This window comes from Drosophila rhopaloa, unplaced genomic scaffold (genome assembly GCF_018152115.1).
Source record: "Drosophila rhopaloa isolate 14029-0021.01 unplaced genomic scaffold, ASM1815211v1 contig_3, whole genome shotgun sequence".
Taxonomy (NCBI): Eukaryota; Metazoa; Arthropoda; class Insecta; order Diptera; family Drosophilidae; genus Drosophila; species Drosophila rhopaloa.
The window spans coordinates 17418849-17437496 of NW_025335123.1; the positions used below are offsets into that span (position 1 = coordinate 17418849).

The window sequence follows — 18648 nt, forward strand, 5'->3', positions numbered from 1 at the left end:
TTTCATTTTGTTAATTCACTCCAAAAGTTATTCACATTTTTATGTAATTTCGAAACCTTGTAAGAAATCTGAAACTAGTTTCTAAAATTCTTATTCTCTCAGTGTACATACATTATTACTCATCATTTGCACGTGTGTGTGTGTGTGTTTTTGTGGCGTAGTGTTGGTGCGTAGTTAAGATAGATTTTTGTTGATGTTATGACTCATGGATGTCTGCTGGAAAGTGGAAAAGATAGAGTCATAACAGGGGATAAAGTGGGTGGAATGGGTGCCGGATTAGGTGGCCCTGATGTTTGGTTACGGGTCTCCTGGCATAACCTGATACCCACCAAAGTTATTCCATTCCGACCATAATACCTGTGGACAAATAATTACAACAACATCTGAGTGGTTTGGTGCGCGCATGCAGCATATTTAATGACAAAGGAACTCGTGTCAAGGATTACTAATTAGTGTCTGGACGTTGACGACCATGATGATGTTGCCGGCTGCTCTTGTTGCTGTTTATGTCCTTCGGCTTAAGTGCCCGCCCTAAATTCACCTCCTAAAACCCAAAATTCGGATGGGGGTCCTTTCGCTTATATTTGCTTTTTAAATTGACTTTGGCCGCGCTGGCAAATTGAGTTGTCCAATGGCGTCTGTCTGATAAGCGTTCCATGTTCGGTGCTCCATGTCTTACCTGCGGCTTAAGTGAAATTTCCTCGAGGGTTTTTTTTTGTTTGGGGGCGTGGGGGATTACACTTGTCCTTTCCCGTTATTTGGGTGTGTGTGTGGGGAGGGGGGTTGGCAAATGGGTGGTGTCTGTTTAATTGCAGTGAGGGACATTCTCGGTTTCTTTTGGGGGTACGTACAGAAATGTGCGCCATTTGCGGCTGCTGCCTAAGCTGATTTGTATTTAATGAGCTGTGTATCGTGAAACACACTCACGCACGTATACACACAAAAAAAAGGAGATACATAATGGGAGAATGGTTAAATAAATTTGATTTTATTTTTAAATTATACTCCAAATAAGATTTTTGTTATATTTGTGGAGCAAAATATTTCATAGTTTATGGTTTTAAGATCATGATGTTTATGGAACTAAAACTTTTGGTTAACAAAATTTTAAGATTGTTGAGATAGTAATATCAAACAGTAACAAGAATATAATAGCTACTATTTCCGTCACCTTTAGGTAATTATTTCCTTCAGTGGATCTCGGCACAGACAGGCACTTATAAAAGCAGACAAATTGCCGTTAGTCTCGACAGCGAAATGAAAACATTTACTTGAGGGATAAGGGATTAAGGCTGGAAAAGTGTAGGGGGTTTCCCCCTGAAATGGGTGGGTGGTGCGCTGCCACCTGTCAGCGACTTTTCCACTCGCCAAAAACATCAACCTCACATCATCGTCAATTATTTGTTTATCTTGCGGGGCAGTGGGTGGTAGGGTGGTTGGGATGCTGTGCGGGTGGTGCTTTCACTCTGGCCTATCCGCAGAAATTCCGTATTTGCTTAGTATTATGCCGAGCTCCGTTTTTTGATGTTTTAACCCCGCGGCAAGGGCCCCGTGCTCTTAATCCTCGAATGGAGATTCATAAATTAAATTCCTCAAATATTTTGCCGAATGGAACATTTTCAGACATCTTGAACCTGTTTGTTTGCCTAGCAACAATTACCGAAAGGGAGCTTGTGCAAACCAATAAGTGGATAAATTTTATGTTTTGGAGTTTCGCCATATTGAAATTTAATCTATTGAAATAATATTTCAAGGGTTTCTCTTCAATTAAGCTGTATTTAAATTTATCTCATGAAAAAACTAGACTTAAAACTTTACTTTATAAGAGACGCTTCCAAGTTCTTTGGAGTTTGAATCAATAATTAAATTAAATGTCAATAATATTTGTCTATATTTTGCAATGTGACTATGTTCATGGCTAAAAGTAGTGTTATTTGAGAAAGTCTTTATTTCAACTGTTTTGGTCTTTAGATATTATTTATGTATTTAATTAAAGAATGCCTTGAAGCTTGGCTTGGCACACAAAGATATTAAGCCATAAAATGCTTTATAACCAGCATTAAAAATTAAATATTTCTTTTCAATTTCTCTAAGCAATCTTTTCAATTTGCTTGCCATAAATTTGAGTTCCAAGGCCTTCTGTCTGTGCTCTCGGATAAATCTAGCTCATTGCCATTGCTTTTTTGGCAAAGGAATTTTCTGGAAATTGTTTTGTACTCGCTGGACTAATAACAATGACAAGGATAAGAGAGGGTGGTCCTGTGACTTTCCCCGCAGCTGTGGCTGAGTCATAGACAAGCCATTAACTGCTCGGTGGGGTAATCCAAAAATCCTGATGAGAGGGGTGTGGAGGGGGGTGATGTCCTTGGCAGTGTCCCCTTTCCAGTTAGCAGCTGCCTTCGGCTGCGGACAAAGCTTAATCGACTTTGCCGACATTAAATGCGTGCGGTTAGCCAAGCCCAAAGTTGTCGGCCCTCTCCACTTTCCCGGAAAATGGCGTGAAAAACAGTTTTCCGTCCCCACCCATCAGACCCCACCCCCCTACCTCCCACCAGTCCAAGGAACATCCCCTCTGGCTGCTGTTGTATTATTTATGCCCATAAAAATATTATTGCCATTTTTTCGCATTTGGATTTCTTTTTCCTCCAGCTTCATCTCTCCGCTTATTTTATTTTGTAGACGTCATGCAGGAAAAACCACCCAAGGCCCCGCCCCCAGGAACACAACGTCTTGTCAAATGTCAGGCGTGAAGTGTTTGTTGATGCGCTGCCAGAATTGCGGGGGTCATATGGGGTATTGAGTGGGGAGGGGGGGGTTTTGTGATCCAAGGAAGCGCCGGAAATGCTGCGTAATTGGACCCATATGCTCAGGAATGCCAACGGAGATGGAGTGGAAAAGGGATATGGCCACATCTTGGGTAGTTTTCGTTGTCGTGCGGCAATGCGGTCTCAATGGTGGTGACATAGTGGAACCCGCCACTGTCCCATCAAATGCCAGATTAGTCAGGCATAGTACCGTACCTCGTATGTGTGTGTGTGTGTGGCTTTGTTGCTGTCTTTGTGACTCCGCAAAAAAGGGTTTCCCAGGAGCCACAAAAAAGAGAGGTTTTTTGGAGGAAATCCAATTTCATTGGGTTGTTTTAAGGGCTACGGGTTGCGGCTTACTCAGGCAATTGTCCTTTTTACGTAGGACCTCTTGCTGCGAAAGTAAAAATATTCAAAAATGGTTAAATTCCTGGGAAAATTGAGGTTTTCTCAATGTACATAACGAATAGGTTAGTTTAGGCTAATGAATCTAAAAAAATAAAAGTCCTTTCGGTAAGGATGTATTTGGCATGCTTAATTTAACTAAAAACGCATTAGTTATTTAAAATATACATTTGAATCTAATCTAAAAGACAGCTTAGAGTAATTATTACAAAATTTGTTTGCTTAAGGTTAATTGATGTTAAAAAGAATTGAAGGGGTAATTTTATACAAAAATTTAATCAACTTACTTGTTTGTTCTGAGCTGGCTGATCCAATTTCACAGAAAACCATTAAAAAAATAGCCATCACAGAGCATACAAATCAACTGTGGTCAAATGCATGCCACCGAAACTGATGGAATAACCATACAAAAAGCAGGAAAAAGAGAAGAGTTCGGATTAGATAATGGCCAATGCCCCGATTTGATGGCTGACCTAACCCACCAATCCGCAGTCCGCAAACTGCCAAAGTTTGATTGCATTTTGAGGTTAGCAACGCTAACTGGAGCGACTGTACTGTAATTTCCGATCTGGGGAATGGCCATTGGGTCTCAATTATGGCCACTCGGCAATGGGCAATTCATTTGGCCCGGGGCCCACCACGTAATGCCCATTTAAACAAAGGCAGCAACAACTGCGGCCCCAGGGATGGGGTAACGATGGGTTGGAAATATTTGCAAATAAAGTGGCGATTGGATATTACAACTTTCCGGTCACTGCATTTCTGCAAAGTTCACAAAACTACAACAGGGGCGGGACCACCCGAACACCCAACCACCCATCAACCACCACCCACTCGATAAAGTGCCACCCGCTCAACTTCTGCTCCCGTGAGCAGAACAATTTCCAATGTTCGCTCAACTGTGGTGGCAACGAAAGCAGCCCGAATACGTATACAAATACGAGCTACAGGACTATAGGACTGCAGGACTATGGGACTGCAGGACTACGACTACGAACAGGAAACAGGAAGTTGGCTTCGCTTTGCACTGTGCCAAAAACAAGGATGGGGGGTTGGATCGTATGGGGCTGTATGTTTGGCAACATGTGTAGTATTTAAAACTCAACCGGCCTTGGTCAGCAGCCACAAATGAATTTATTTATTTTACGGTTTCACTTCGCTTTCTTTTTGCCTCCTTCATCCTTTTCGATACCCTTTCCATAGGCTATGTAAAAGTTTGTTAAGTAAGCAAATCTACAATTATTCCTACAAGATATTGCAAGCAGTTGCACTTAATTGTAAATTTAGATAATTATAAATCAAAGTGATTTAAGTCTTAAAATGTTTAAGACTAGTCTAATATGTGCACAACAATACAAAAACTCTTTATAAAACAAAAAATTGGGATTAAGTCTTATTGAGTTTGTAATCACAAATATGTTTTATAGTAACGTAAGTTTTTCTATGAAGTCCTACGAATCTTAAAATGGTGAACCAAAGCCCCTATTAAAATAAATATGTTTAGTTTGGAGTGCAGAGTACTACCCATTCGTTTCCGGCATCACAAGGGCCTTCTTTTTGGGGTATCTGTTTTTTTGTGATTTTCATTACATTTGGCAAAACAATTTATGAGGCCCAAAGGGGTGGTAGTTGTCACTTGGCCAGCGGTTGGGTGATGGTGCCCGCTCTGGGCTTCTGCTGCACTCCTGATCTCGTCCTCCCGCCACCCTTGACTCGATGGCAAAGTCAAAGCTGTCTGCCGGCACGCATCGCGTCTGGTTTGAGTGGTGCGACATTGAAATTTATAGACCTCCAGTTCCACAGCCTCTTTTTTTTTGTAGGTTTGACTTGGCCAGGGTCTGCTCGTGGCAGTCAGGTGGTGCACGTTTCGAGTGGTGCACAGATACGGGTACAGCGCGGCTCCACGCACCACTCATCCGCAGCTTTCGTGCCACATCAACTGTCTGGGGCCGGTGGCTGCTTTAAAAAAACACTGAAACACATCAAAACACACCGAAAAATATTTAATTAAAATTTATGTGCAACCCCAAAAGCAAAGTCAGCCCCCGTCCACCCCTCTCAAATCCCCGCAAAGTGACGGGCTGCAGTCGAGGGAACGCTTTGACGATGACACCCTTCAGCGACCAACTCCCTCGACCTGCAGAATCCGCTGGGGGAGAGCACTTGAAACTTTGCTTTTTACCGTTTTGCTCGGGCACTTGCAAAAAATATTGGTGGCAAGAATATTCGAACTACTCTATATCCATATTTAAAAAAAAATAATATTCAAGCAGAGAAGGCAGCAAGTAAGTTTTTCCAGGTATACACTTTAAGATTATGCATTTATAGTTATATCTTATCAGCTTACAACGCAAATCACTACTTTTAGACCTTTAAAAAATATTTAAATTAAAATATATATATTTTACGTATCACAAAGTATTTTGTATTTTTATGGGGCTATAAAATTATACTACTTGCTGAGCTCATTATAAAAGTAGTAAAAAATATGAAAACTTTCAAGAAAAGAATTTCCCAGGCTGTTGTTTTTTTTTGAGTGCAGGTCGTGTCTGGTGCTCCCAAATGTCCCATTGACGAGGCTACGTCGGCCATTTTTAATGGTTCCGCTGGAGGGGAGGGGGTGTGGACCAGGAACTCGTAGAGCAGCGGAAAAAAATTAAAAATATTTTGCATACTTGCCGGCGCATATGCCGCAAAATGCTTGGCCGAAGAGCTATTAAAAAGTTTCCAAACATAATGAAGGGAGCTGGGTTATGCCGGGGTGGAAAATAAGTGTGTGGTTGAGTGGGTGTGTGTGTGTGTGTGATGAGTGTGTTGAGTGTGTAAACAGTTCGCGGGGCAATTGCCCGGTCAGAAGGCGGAAATTTACCTGTAATCGGCCACGCATTAACCAAACAAATCAATTGAGCGTTAAAGGCCAAAAGGCCAACAAGGGCAGGCGACTCCTTGTGTTATATCCGTAATTGGTAATTGAAAGTGGCTGATGGCCCCCCTCGGATTCCCACCCACTGCCGACCCTCAAACCCGTCGAACTAATCAATCAAGCCGACGAGTGCGCGAACGACAAAACGGAAGAGCATAACAAACTCGGTGGTGGGGCAAAAGGTGGGATCTAGGCGGTGGGCCAGGCAATCGATTAATCAATCAATCAATCAGCCAGACAGTCCAACGGATTGCCAAGCAAAGGTCAAAGGGTGCCGGGTTTTGGTGCCAATTAGCGAAGCTAAACATCTGGATTAGGGCCGCGAATTAGCCAAAGAGAGTGACAAGGGCACCAACTAAGCGGAGGTTACTAACTGATACTGTAGACCAAAGTTACTTTGAATGCGAACCGTTGTTGGGTTCCATTTAACTCAATTAAGATCGCTGATTACCTGGATATAGAAATGGGTAGTTCATTAACTGAAGTAAACAACCAGCATTTCGTGGGGTCACCATAGGAGTTGGCAGCTATTAATGGTCTACCAAATTAGAATGGGGTTTTAAAGGTTTATGATATAAACATTTCAGACTCTACCTTTTATTTAGAATTGTCATTAGAAGATTAAATTTAGCCTTGTAATCATAAGTCTTAATTTTAAATGAAAAGATAAAGATATGAAAGAAAAGAGTGTTACTAAACCAAACGGGATTTGACTGTCCACAAACCCCATAATGGTCACCATTTAACTGACTGACTGGCTTGCCACTGCAAATCTAGCCATTTATTCAGTAAAAAGCTTTGAGGTCACCAGAGCAATATGGACACAAAATGCCATTGCATTTGAGACACCCACCACCAGCGGCACTTTTGTTACCTGTCGGTGTCATTTTAATAAAAATCAAAGCCAGCACAAAACCCAAGAATGGGGTATAGAGGATAGAGGACAGAGAATGCCACAAGATGCACAAGATTTCTGTTTGTGGCAACGCAATCTCCGCAATATGCCAGCTGAAAAGAGGCAAAAGACCCAAGAACCGAGCCATCATTTCCTGAGCGGCCAAAATGTGTCACACAAAAGCCAGTTTGGAGGAGACAAGGGCAACATGTGGCCAGGACTCGTTGCAGTGGGCCCAGTGCCAAAGTGCCTGCGGTTATGCAGGAAAAAAGGAGGCGACACCGAAAATGGCTGGCAGCCTTGCAGCTTTGGTTTTGTTTTTGTTCTTTTTTTACCTGCAACTCTTGTGCGGAACGAGCGCATTAATGCCGCCTTTAAAATTTATGATATTTACTCAACCAGACAGAGGCAATGAGGCAGCGGCAGCGGCAGCCCAAGACCGTCCTCCATTTCCATTCCCATCTGCAGTGGGTGGGTGCACGTTTACATTCTGCATTTCGTATTTCGTATTTCGTATTTCGCATTTGGCTCAAAGACCCGTGAGCCGTGAGCCAAAGTGGCAATCACGACGATGTTGGCCAAGCCAATGAGTCATCGCCATCGCCTTTTGTCGTTGGTGGGCTCTTCTGCCATCCAGCCAGCTGGTTTCCCTCGAAGACGGAGCCACACAACTTTCACTGCAGCAACGGATGGGGCAGCCAATTTTACACCACATCTGTGGCTTTGCCAGCACTCACAGGACAGTGTTTTACATTTGAGGCTTCTTCAAGGGTTTATTATAAAGTGAATTTAACTGGGTGGTACAGAAATGTATTTATACAATATATTCCTAGGGATTATGTACTGCACTACTCTTTTATTTCAATGATTTTAAAGTTTTGAAAGTGTTGATAAATATATTAATACTAATAACAAAGATTATAAGAAATAAATCATATAGTAATTATTAGTAAAGGTTTATTTTGAATACTTGCCTATTCATTTTAAAAGCATTACTACAGCTATTTTGGTTATCTTCATAGAATGAATTTAAAATGCCTCGTAAACTATCTAAACCATTTGGCCATTAGTGCTCCCAGACGTATAGATTCCATGGCCCAAGCGACCCATGTCAGACGATGTTAACACCTCGAGAGTCAGACATATATATGGTGCACTAACCAGACAAGATGCCATAACTAGGACTTTCCTCCTCCTTCATTGGCCTTTCAATTGCGCATCATGGCCCCGGGACATTACCGACAACATCATCTGGGCGAAAAAGTTGGCCATAGTTGGCCTTTCATCTCGTGGACAAAACGACTGGTCCACAGTTCACCCAGTGCTACGCAAAATTTATTTCATTTCGGTGTACGGCGTTCGCATGTCAACACCTGAGACGCTCGGTTTCAGTTTCGGTATCCGTTTTTACTTTTTTTTGTTTTGTAATTCTCTTAAGTGTTGTCGACGTCGTCGCTGATTGGCAACATGTTCTGTCGTCTCTGCTGGATTGATTTTAATGTCGACGAGCCGGTGGTGGAGTGCGCGGGTCCCTGTGGCCATAGCTTCCACCGCGATTGCCTCGATGTCGATTTGGATGTCGATGTCGCCAGGGATGTGGCGCAGGTCCTGGCTAACGGTGGCGGTTACTTTTCCGGTCTGGAATGGTATTGCCGTACTTGTCGTCAACTTTATCGCCTGCAAGTGTACTTCGAGGTAGCTATAAGTGAAGCTCGACAGCCCACAGATGCAGGTGCTCGAGGGTCCAGACCGGGGATTTACGTCGCATTTGCTTGGCTACCCAAGAAACTTTCTTCTCTGATTGAATTTATGGCTTGTGTCTGAGTTCTGTTAGCTCTTTTGACCTTGTGCCAAGTTCCCCCAGCAAGCAATTAAATTATGTTTTGTTTTCTGATTGCTCCATGGGATAAGATAATCTTAAGAGCATTAACAAAATTAACTTAAACGCAGGTGGTAATGCAATAAGTCGTTAGTCCAGGCTTGAAGTCGTTTAAATATTAGGTGTGACAACTGTACCTTGCTTTTGTGGTTAACTGTACTTTTTTTGTGGTCAACTGTACTTGTTTTGTGCTACATAGAAAAGTAACTAGAGGGTTATTCTCTGTAATTAAATTTATAAGAATTTTGGCAACTGTACTTTAGGAAGTGCTTTTGTATGGAACTTAATTTTATAATCTTGAGTAATCTTACCTTGACTCAGATGACTCACAAAAATGTAAGACTCAAGGCAAAAGCTTTGCTGTGTGGCGTAACACCCCTCCCAATTCTTAGCCACTTGCTGCACTTAATGGATTTTTAAGGAGAATCCTGTAAAGTAACCAAAATAAGTTGGGCTTGAGCCGGTAATTTGTTGCCAGCTTTAATCTATCTCGATTCGTTTCCATCAGCTGCTAAGCCGGCTTTGCTGCTCTTCCTTTTCCTTTTTTTCCCCCTGCTCACCCCGTTATATAGCAGTATAGCTATATAGAGTCCACCCCCCTCCACCACTTAACGTTAATTGCAATACTCAAGACTTTTCCTTCAGTATCAACAGCAACAAAGCTTTGTACATTTGCATCATCTGGACCCGGATCCTTACCTGGTGCAAAAAGTGGGCAGGACAACAAAAGAACCAGCTGGAAAAGCATCGTCGCCATTTTTAATTGTAACTGTAATTTAGCCATTGTTGTACACTTTTGATGACGCAGACGTTCAGCCAAATGGCAAGAGTCTGCTTTTGGGTGCAAAAGATAGTGGGTGGGGTTGGAAATGGGGCGCAAAAAAAAAGAAAGATAGGGAGGGGGGGTGGAGGTCCACACACTTGAGGTGCACGTGTCGTGGCGTTCGTTATTGTTTTTCCCCCGCTGGCATTCGCTTTTTTTTTAATAACCGCCTTTCATTCAGTTCAAGGGTATGCATATGTGCAGAGGCGTAACCCATCAAACATTTATTTTTAGACTTTGAAAAATGCAAAGAAATTGATCTATATATATGGTTTATTGTTTTGCTGCCAATTTGTGAGCTTAGTCAAGAGTGTTGAGTAACATATGCGATATTGGTTAACATTTTTTATTCAAAATCTGATTTATGCCTCTTTATAAGAACATTAACAAGTTGAGGTAACATAAATCAAATTCATGAACCTATAATAGTATTTTATATTTGTAGGAATATATTTCATTAAGAATAAGTTTCATTTAAGCATATCGTTACTGCAAAAAGGTTATTAAAACTAGTTATGTAAGTAGGCTGAATTCACAGAGGTCAATTTATATTTTTAGCAATCAATGCGAACGTTATTTTTAGCAATAATTGTGTGGGGGTTCTATCTCGCCTTTTTCCATCTCATACTAATTGTGCTTATCCCTCTTTGTATTGCCATTCCAGATTGCCATCTGTGATGATTACAGCCTGCCCGTAGACTTTGTTAAAAAACGACCGTCCAGCTTCGATCCGTGCCTGGCGGAGGCGATACCAGCGAATCCCGAGCACTGGATTGCCCCCAGTCCGCAAACCGAGTTTGTAAGTCCTTGGTCGTTAAGTGGGATGCGGGATGGGGATGGGTATGGGTAGTTGGGTGGTTGGGTGGTCAGATGGTTGGGTATTGGTGGGCCAATTAACTGCTCTGGACAGCTAATTGATAAACTGCACGCTCCAGCGAATCGAGTGGTGGAATGGGTTTTTGGACAAGTCGCATCAACGTCAGCCGCATCAGCAGTGCGTTAATGAAAAGCTCACTCCTCCCCAATGTCCCCCATTTTCTGGTCCTGCTCCTTTTGGCTTATCCTGCAGCAGCAGGCGAACAAACAAAGCGCTGCTCAAACAATGCACGGACTATTGGCTAAATATTGCAAAAAAAAATACAAAAACAAAATAATACAAAAAAAATACAGGAAAGCCAAGGCAAAAGGCGAAAAATAAGCGAAACAAACAAAAGGAGGAGGCGGGGCAAAACGACAAACAAACAAAGCTGCCCAGCGGGCGGTGGCTGGCCATAAAAAATGGACACAGAGATAGGAAAATAGCCAAGCTTTGCTGCCAAATTGGCTGTTTTTTAGCCAGATTTAGAGTTGAATTATCAAAATATAAAGAAATTTATAACACCTAATTATGTAAACTTTTTGGAAACGCTTAGAAACCGTTGAACCAAACATTTTTACTCAAATACAAAATATAAAAACTAATGAAATACTATAACGAGTTGATAGATTAAATTCTACTTTCAAAAACAATTTTTAGAATCATGAAAATCTTTAAACAAAGTTTTGATAAGACATGCCACAAAGAAGTATAGTTTATAGTTTCTTTTAATTGGCATTTTATCATTCTGCGCTATATATTTAGCTTATTTTTGCCAAATAAATTCGCAACACCGTTGCAAAAACAGGAAGAGGAGGAATGTATAGAAAAGCCGCTGAGATAGAGTGAGAGATAACCTCAGGCTGCAGCAAATGCGACGTGCCACAAATCAAATGATGCCCCAAAAACCAAAAAATCGCCGAGCCTCCGACCTCTGAAACCACCCCGCCCCGCCTGCAACCCCAGAAACCAAAACACCCAAGGGGGGTGCGTCGCTTTTTTATGGTCCATACGGAAATATTTCGTGTTTTGTTCCCTTTGCATATTGCCACTAAAAATGAAAAGGAAAGCCGCATGAGGCGCACACATAAAACAGAGTTTCGAAAACGAAACAACAGAACCAAGGAGCCGGCATCCTTGCCACTTGAAATTCATTTTATTGAAATTTGTTTAGCCCGGCGAGGAATGCGATGTGCTGCCAAAGGCAAATGGGAAATGGTGAATGGATGGGGCCATGCGAAATAAGATTTGCGGCAACGACCTTCAGCAAGCTTCTGCAGATTGAAACAATCCCGAGGGTGGAGTGGCTAAATCAGTGCCAAGGATTCAATCTTTAAGAAAGCAGGGGGTGGAACGGATATATTCCCAAAAAGAGGGCCATTAGCTAACATAAACAACAATCTATGCTCTTACAGTAATCAATTGGCGCAAATATTATTTCAAAGATTAATATTCTTTACTTAAATATTCGTCTGTGACTTATTGCTTATTGAATTGTTTTTCTCTCATTTTATTTTTTTTGTACTTCTAAATCAACCCGGAATTTATAGTACAGGTTCTCAGCTGCACAAAATAATCATTCTTTTGGCCATGCGCCTTTTTATTTTATTTTTTAAAGCCAAAAACTCTTAAAAAATGCTTATAATGTTTAAATGACGGACATGGCTGTATCAACTCGAAGATCAAGAAAATATAGGGTAGAAATATTTCATTCAGTATTGAATTTATCGCCCTCTGCAAGGGTATACCAAAATCTAAAGAGTCTTTTTTAAATAATACTTGAAAATATCAGAATGAATAAAAATATCAGAATGAAAAAAATATTGAATGAAAAGATTCCAGCTAATTAGATTCTTATAGCTGTTTTGTTTGTATAATCTCTCCACCTCCATTTTCCTTATCTTTTCCTTATTTTGTTGCATAATCCTCACTGTCCGATCTCCTTCCCAAAAAAAATACCCAGGCAGCAAATGGCCCAAAGCGATAACGTTTAGCGCCATTCGATGCTCGTTTTTCTTTATGGCCGTCTCTTTCCCTCTCTCTGCATCCCTCTCTTTTTCTCTGAGTTTTTCATGCTGCATATTAATATGTGTGAGTGTTTTCGTGTGCGTGTGAGCATCCTCACAATTATTAATGTAATTTTATCTTATGACTTTTGTTTGGCATAAACTGTGGAAAGAAAGAGACGGAACTTGGAAAGAAACCGAGGCAGAAAGAGAATTACACTCAAACAAAAAATGGCCTCAAATATTGGCAAAATGGCATTAAAAACAAAGTACACTTAATTTAAATTTGCATTTGTTAAATTTTATTTATCTTTTTAAAGTTCGAACGCATAATTTTTAAAAGTTAATAATTTTAAAGGCAAAGGTTTATAAAGGTTTTGAAATTAACTTGAAATAATAATAGTAACCATAGTTTAAGGAAACCTAATTTAAACACTTAAATATATTTATTTTTAGTGTAGCAACATCTATGTGATGATGCCATAATAGCTTTCACCAAACAAGTGTGTGTGTGTGTTTTGGCCATTGTTTTTTTTGTTTTTTTCGGTGGCAACTCACGTTTTAATGGAAACGAGCGAACGCGACATTTTTCGATATATGTGGAGCGTCTGGCTGTGAAGTGGGCTCTGTAAAACAGGAGCGATATAATGGCGGGAAAGGGAAGAAATTCGTTTGGCTTTTGCATTTGTTGCTATTACTCTCCGTGGAGTAATATTCAACGATAACTCACAAACACAAAAGGCCGCAGTCGGGACACGTGTGTGTCCTGTGTGTGCGTGCTTTTTGTTTATTTCAATAACTTGGCTATGGTTTATTTTATACCATATATATTCTTTTTTCCACCTCCCTGCCCCGCAAACAAAATAAAACAGCCGAGAAGAACGTAGAGACCAGCGTAAGCTTAGATATCACTCATACGCCACGTTGTCTGCTCTGGAGAGGTTGAATTCCATTGCATGTCCTGTAAAAGTAGTCACAGGTTGCACTGGAAAACGTTAATGGCCGATTGGAAAATGTTGAATATTAATGGGATAAATAATTATTTATATACAAGTCTTTTGTCAAATTTCAATTAAAATTATAATCGTTACGTTATTGCGGTTTAAAGGTACTGAAAGTGCATCCATAAAATCCGCATGTTATGTATTCATAAAATAACAGAAAAGAGATCCTTTTATTAACCGCCTTCAAATAGCCAATTTTAGTTGTTTATTTTATTTCTCAGTGGAGATTACCTATGGAAACTTCTGTTCGTTAAATGGCTAAGGGATGTCCAACCGGAGAATATAGCTCGTCATCAGAATTAGTCGCTAAACAATGGGAATGGTAAAGATGTGACATAGACAGACAGGAAACCCAAACTCCTAGCATTCCGTTGATTTCTTTTTTCATTAAAGTTGGCACAAGAAATCACGTTGCTGCGGCAACAAGAGCAGACAAGTGGAATCGGAACAGGAGGTGGATGGATTCCAACAGTTTTCATTATTGTAGAAACCCCCATTCCCCGCCGATTTGTGGGGGCAATCGTGCATGAGGATATACTATATGTGTGTATATATGTGGCCGCACATAAATGTCTGCTTATATCGCTTGTGGATAATCAAAGGCAAATATTTAAACAGGAATATGTGAATGGATGGCTTCACTCTCGGTGGGTGAAGACCCTTTCTTTTGCTCTTTCAGCAGCTTCCCCGGTTAACGGGCATACAACCCCATTAACAATCTGCCTTGGAAACCCCGTTTTTTGTTCGGGGGCTTCGTAAAATGAAATAAAGGAGGGAGTTGGGCAGCATTCGGTATCAAGTTCAAATTCATTAAAAATGTTTTTGATTCACCTACCCCCGCGCCCACTTCACTCTTAATTTATGAGTTTCAATTAAAAGTGCTCTTATTCCGAGTGCAGCTGCAGTTTCTGGCGAACAATGGCAACCCTGGGGCAGAGTTGTCAGCGCTGTTTCCGCCAGTGGCCAAACATCAATTTCCGTTAGCAACGTGTCCAGCCAGGACACTCAGGATACCCAACCACAGGGCAACTTCGAAGTGGACATGGGCCATGTAAACGGAAATTTATGTTTAACATAATGGCCAGGAATGGAATCTGGGGGAGGGAAACACAGAGGTGGTCGAGCCTCATAATTTGCACGCATTAGGATCCTGTTAATGTCACCGATGTTGCAGTTCATCCGTAATGCTTAGCTATTTGTCAAACTCAGCGGATGTGGATCGAGAGGAGTACATCGCAAAGAAGAAGGAACGGATATTGTGATTGACATGGAATTGTTATGAACAAACTGAGATGATGGGCAGTAGGAAATGGCAAATGGGAATTGAAATCCATCCATCATGGGGGAACAATATCCAGACAAATGGCAGATGCATCGAGTCAAATCGAGGGGAATACGGCTGCTTTGTTTCTTTGCTTTAGCTGGAAACATTATGGTCATCGTTTTCATTTTATAAAGGTTTTCAAAAAATAAGAATGCTTAATGTATTATTTAAAAAGATTTTAATATAGAACAGAATTTTAATAATGAGTACATACGACTTTATTGACAGAAATGTATTCGCTTGCTTGAATTCTGCTGAAAGATTTATGTAGATTACAAAAAAAATCCCTAAAAAATAAAAAAAAATAAAACAAAATACGTTGTTAGTCCTAGATTTGAAGTTCACAAAGCTTTTCAATTTGAAAAAGTCACAGATGTTACGTATACGCCACCGAATCTGAATGAAAAAGCGGCTTACAAAATGTTGCATACTTTTTGGGGAGGCATGATTCGATTGGCGGTTTGGCAGCGGCTGGTGGTTTTACTGACCAGGGAAACCCAACAACCGCAGCAAACGAGTTGGCCACGCACATTCCTCAACGCTGGCCGCCTTTATTCTTTTCAATTAAATGCCAAACAAATTGGAAATTGAATTGCAAATCAAATTAGCCTCTAACAAATGCTAATGCCCCTTCCCTTTCTTTTCTTTCCGTTTGTTGTGTGTAAAAGCAGCTGCCATTTGGCGAAGCCCAACAAGCGTTGCAGCTACCAGCAACAGCAGCAACAGCAGCAGCAGCAGCAACAACATCAGCAGCAGCAGCAGCGGCGGCCGCAAACGCAACAGCAGCACCTCAACTACCGCCCCCGCTGCCCGCCCCCGTGGCAACATTGCCCAGTCAGGCGGCAACGGCAGCAGCAGCAGCAACAGCTGCGATTTTGGCCACCCACCAGCAACATCAGCATTTGAGCAGCAACAACAACAACAACGGCAGCAACACACACAGCCAACAGAATACGCACAACAACAACAACAACACATTGCCAGTGGGGGCACAACAGCAACAGCAGCAGCATCAACATCAACAGCAGCGTGCAACATTGCAACATCCGCCGCTGCCAAATAGCAACATCAAGCAGGCTTCGGTGAAGCTGATCGAAGGATATTCAGATCCGAAGGATACGCGCAATCACAAGAAGGTTTACCACAAAAAGGCCAAGAAACGCTCGGCTCCTGGCCACAAGCGCCATCAGCAACAGCAACAGTTGCAGTTGCAGCAGCAACATACATTGCCAACGCCCAGAAGTTCCCAACAGCAACAGCAGCAGCAGCAACAATTGCAGCAGCGACATTCCACCTACAACAACAATAACGGAAACCTAAGAAAAGATAAACGGAATAGCCAATATAATTCAGGTACGTCAGCTTAATGCACATTGCTGATAAAAATCATAATTGCAATTAGCATTTATATTGCACAAGGCCAAACTAAAACAGTAGCAACACATAGGCAACAAAAAAGAAATTAGCAGTGTCACAATTAAAGTGAATCTATAATATTAATTTGGTTGTCACAGTAAATTTCATGAATATCTATTAATAATGTTTGTATTAAATATTATCAATTGATTTATGAATAAAACTAAAGTCATTTATAGCTATTTATAAATAAATTATTTTTAGATGACAAGCAGAATATACTGAGATTGTAGTGGGGTTTAGAAAAGGTTATCTATTTTTAATGGTATTTTTTACCTTTCATACAACTTTAATATTATTTTAAATTTAGATATGCCAGCAATTTGTAAACAGCAAAAGCAACATACAATGCTCTTGTTAGCAAATGTTAAAAATAACAACTTCAATCAGCAATCATCAACAGTACGCAAATAAATTGCAAATGAATCCAATTAAATCGGTAAACGCACCTCTGCAACTTAATTTCCAAAATAAATACGAATAATTAAATTCAGAGAATTATTGAAAAGCAGATTATATATTAAAATAAAAAGTACAGCTTTTATACTGTGCTAAATTGAGAAAGAAGTAGAAAGTCTAGAAATATTACAACTAACCAGCACTCTAGTTTTCACAAAGTTACATAGTAAAAGTAGAAGAAAGCCACTTTAAATCAATAATTTAATGAAATTAAGCTGAAGTTCATTAGGCATTCATGGTCCAGAGATTTCTACTATCCTGTTGCAATTGGCCAGCAATTAGGAAATGCCGAAGGCGGGACAACTTTTCCCGCTGCGCCGACTTCGATTATCCAAGCGTAAAATGGAAAATGGCAGGCTCTGATTAAGGAGTGCAAAAAAAAGGGGGAAAACTGCAGGAAGACAGGGAGGCGGTTCCTTGCGATCCTGTGGGGGCGGAGATAAAGGAGCAACGGGCAGCCAAGCGCCAAATAGACTGCGTCAACTCCATTTGCGTTCCGATTGTGTGGCCCACGGCGCCGCAGTGTCGTCGCTGCGACTTAATTAGAAACTGTCAGCGCCGTCTGTGCCCGGAGCAATTATACACTCCACCCAAAATTAACCAGACGTTGTTCTTTTTTTCATAAGACTTCAAATCAAAGAACATGCGCCTCTTAATTAAATTAAAACTAGATTTTATATAGAGTAAGATAATTGGGCTTACAATGTTATGTGACACTCAAAAAACATTAATCCGTTGAGTTCTTTGTTTAATTAACTTGCAATTAGCTTTCTCGATTTGAAATATTAGTTCAATATGTTATTATTACACCTTAAATATTAGATTTTGACAAATGTTTAGTAACATTTATTGGCTGTTTTGTTTGTTTGATAAGTTCCCTTTTGTTTTTAAGTTAAAAATGCAGTAATCTTACCTGTTCTGTGACCATTTCCAGACTCTTCGGCGCCCAAATCCTCCGACGACGAGGCGGACATAGACGAGGAGGTTGAGCAGCAGCCGCTTCCCGTGCCGCAGGCTCCTGCCCCAACCGCTCCTTTGACAGCGGCGGGTCTTAACTCCCCGGACTCCATATCCGATGACCTGGTGCGACCGCTGCCACCGCAACTTCAGCGCAGTCCCCGCAAACTGACCGTCGCTCCGGCGGAGCACAACAAGCGCCAGCCCTCGCCCTACTACTACTCCGATCTGCTCAAAAGTCGCGACAAGGACAAGGATAAGGACAAGGACAAGGATCGCGACAAGGACAGGGAGGACTTTAAGCTTAAATGCCGCCAGTCGACGGCCAGTGAACCGCCACAACAAACGCCGAGTCAATTAGGTGGCTATCGCAAGAGCTCCAGCTTGGATGTGCCGCCGGCGGAGGAGCAGCCGGAAGCAGAGAGCCACGAAGAGGAGGATCCCCGGACGGGACAGGACTCGCAGTCGACGCCCAAGCGGTACAGTTTCACGGAGGAGGGTGTGCACATCATTCGCTGCGAGACGCCCAGCACCAGCACCTCCGAGGAGTCCGATTGCAGTGAGTGCTTGAAGCGACGCGAGTGGCACGCCCGAGCTTTGGCCTTGGTCCGCAAGACCTGCAACGTCCAGCCCAGGAACCAGAATCAGAACCAAAGTCAGAGTCAGAGTCAGAATCCCACTGGCAGCGAGCTCCAGTTGCAGCTACAACACTGCGACGCCGGCGAGGGCGAACTGCTCAAGTGCTGCCCACCGCCACCGGCTCCAGCGGAGATCCAGGTGAGTCACGCAGAAATAATACAGTTCAAACTGTAAGTCAGCAGTGGGAGTAGAGGCCCCACGATGGGCGCCATTTTATTTAGTCTAAATAAACTTAGAGCCAGGGTGTTGCGACCCAGA

General features: G+C 41.7%; 1 protein-coding gene across 1 annotated transcript in view; it reads left to right on the forward strand.

Moving 5' to 3' along the window:
- Nucleotides 1–18648, forward strand: part of LOC108045248 — a 54708-nt gene that overhangs the window by 32192 nt on the left and 3868 nt on the right. Inside the window, exons 5-7 of the mRNA XM_017124512.1 lie at nucleotides 10394–10528; nucleotides 15591–16272; nucleotides 17729–18528. Of these exons, the coding sequence (XP_016980001.1) occupies nucleotides 10394–10528; nucleotides 15591–16272; nucleotides 17729–18528 (1617 nt within the window). The remainder of the gene's footprint in view (nucleotides 1–10393; nucleotides 10529–15590; nucleotides 16273–17728; nucleotides 18529–18648) is intronic.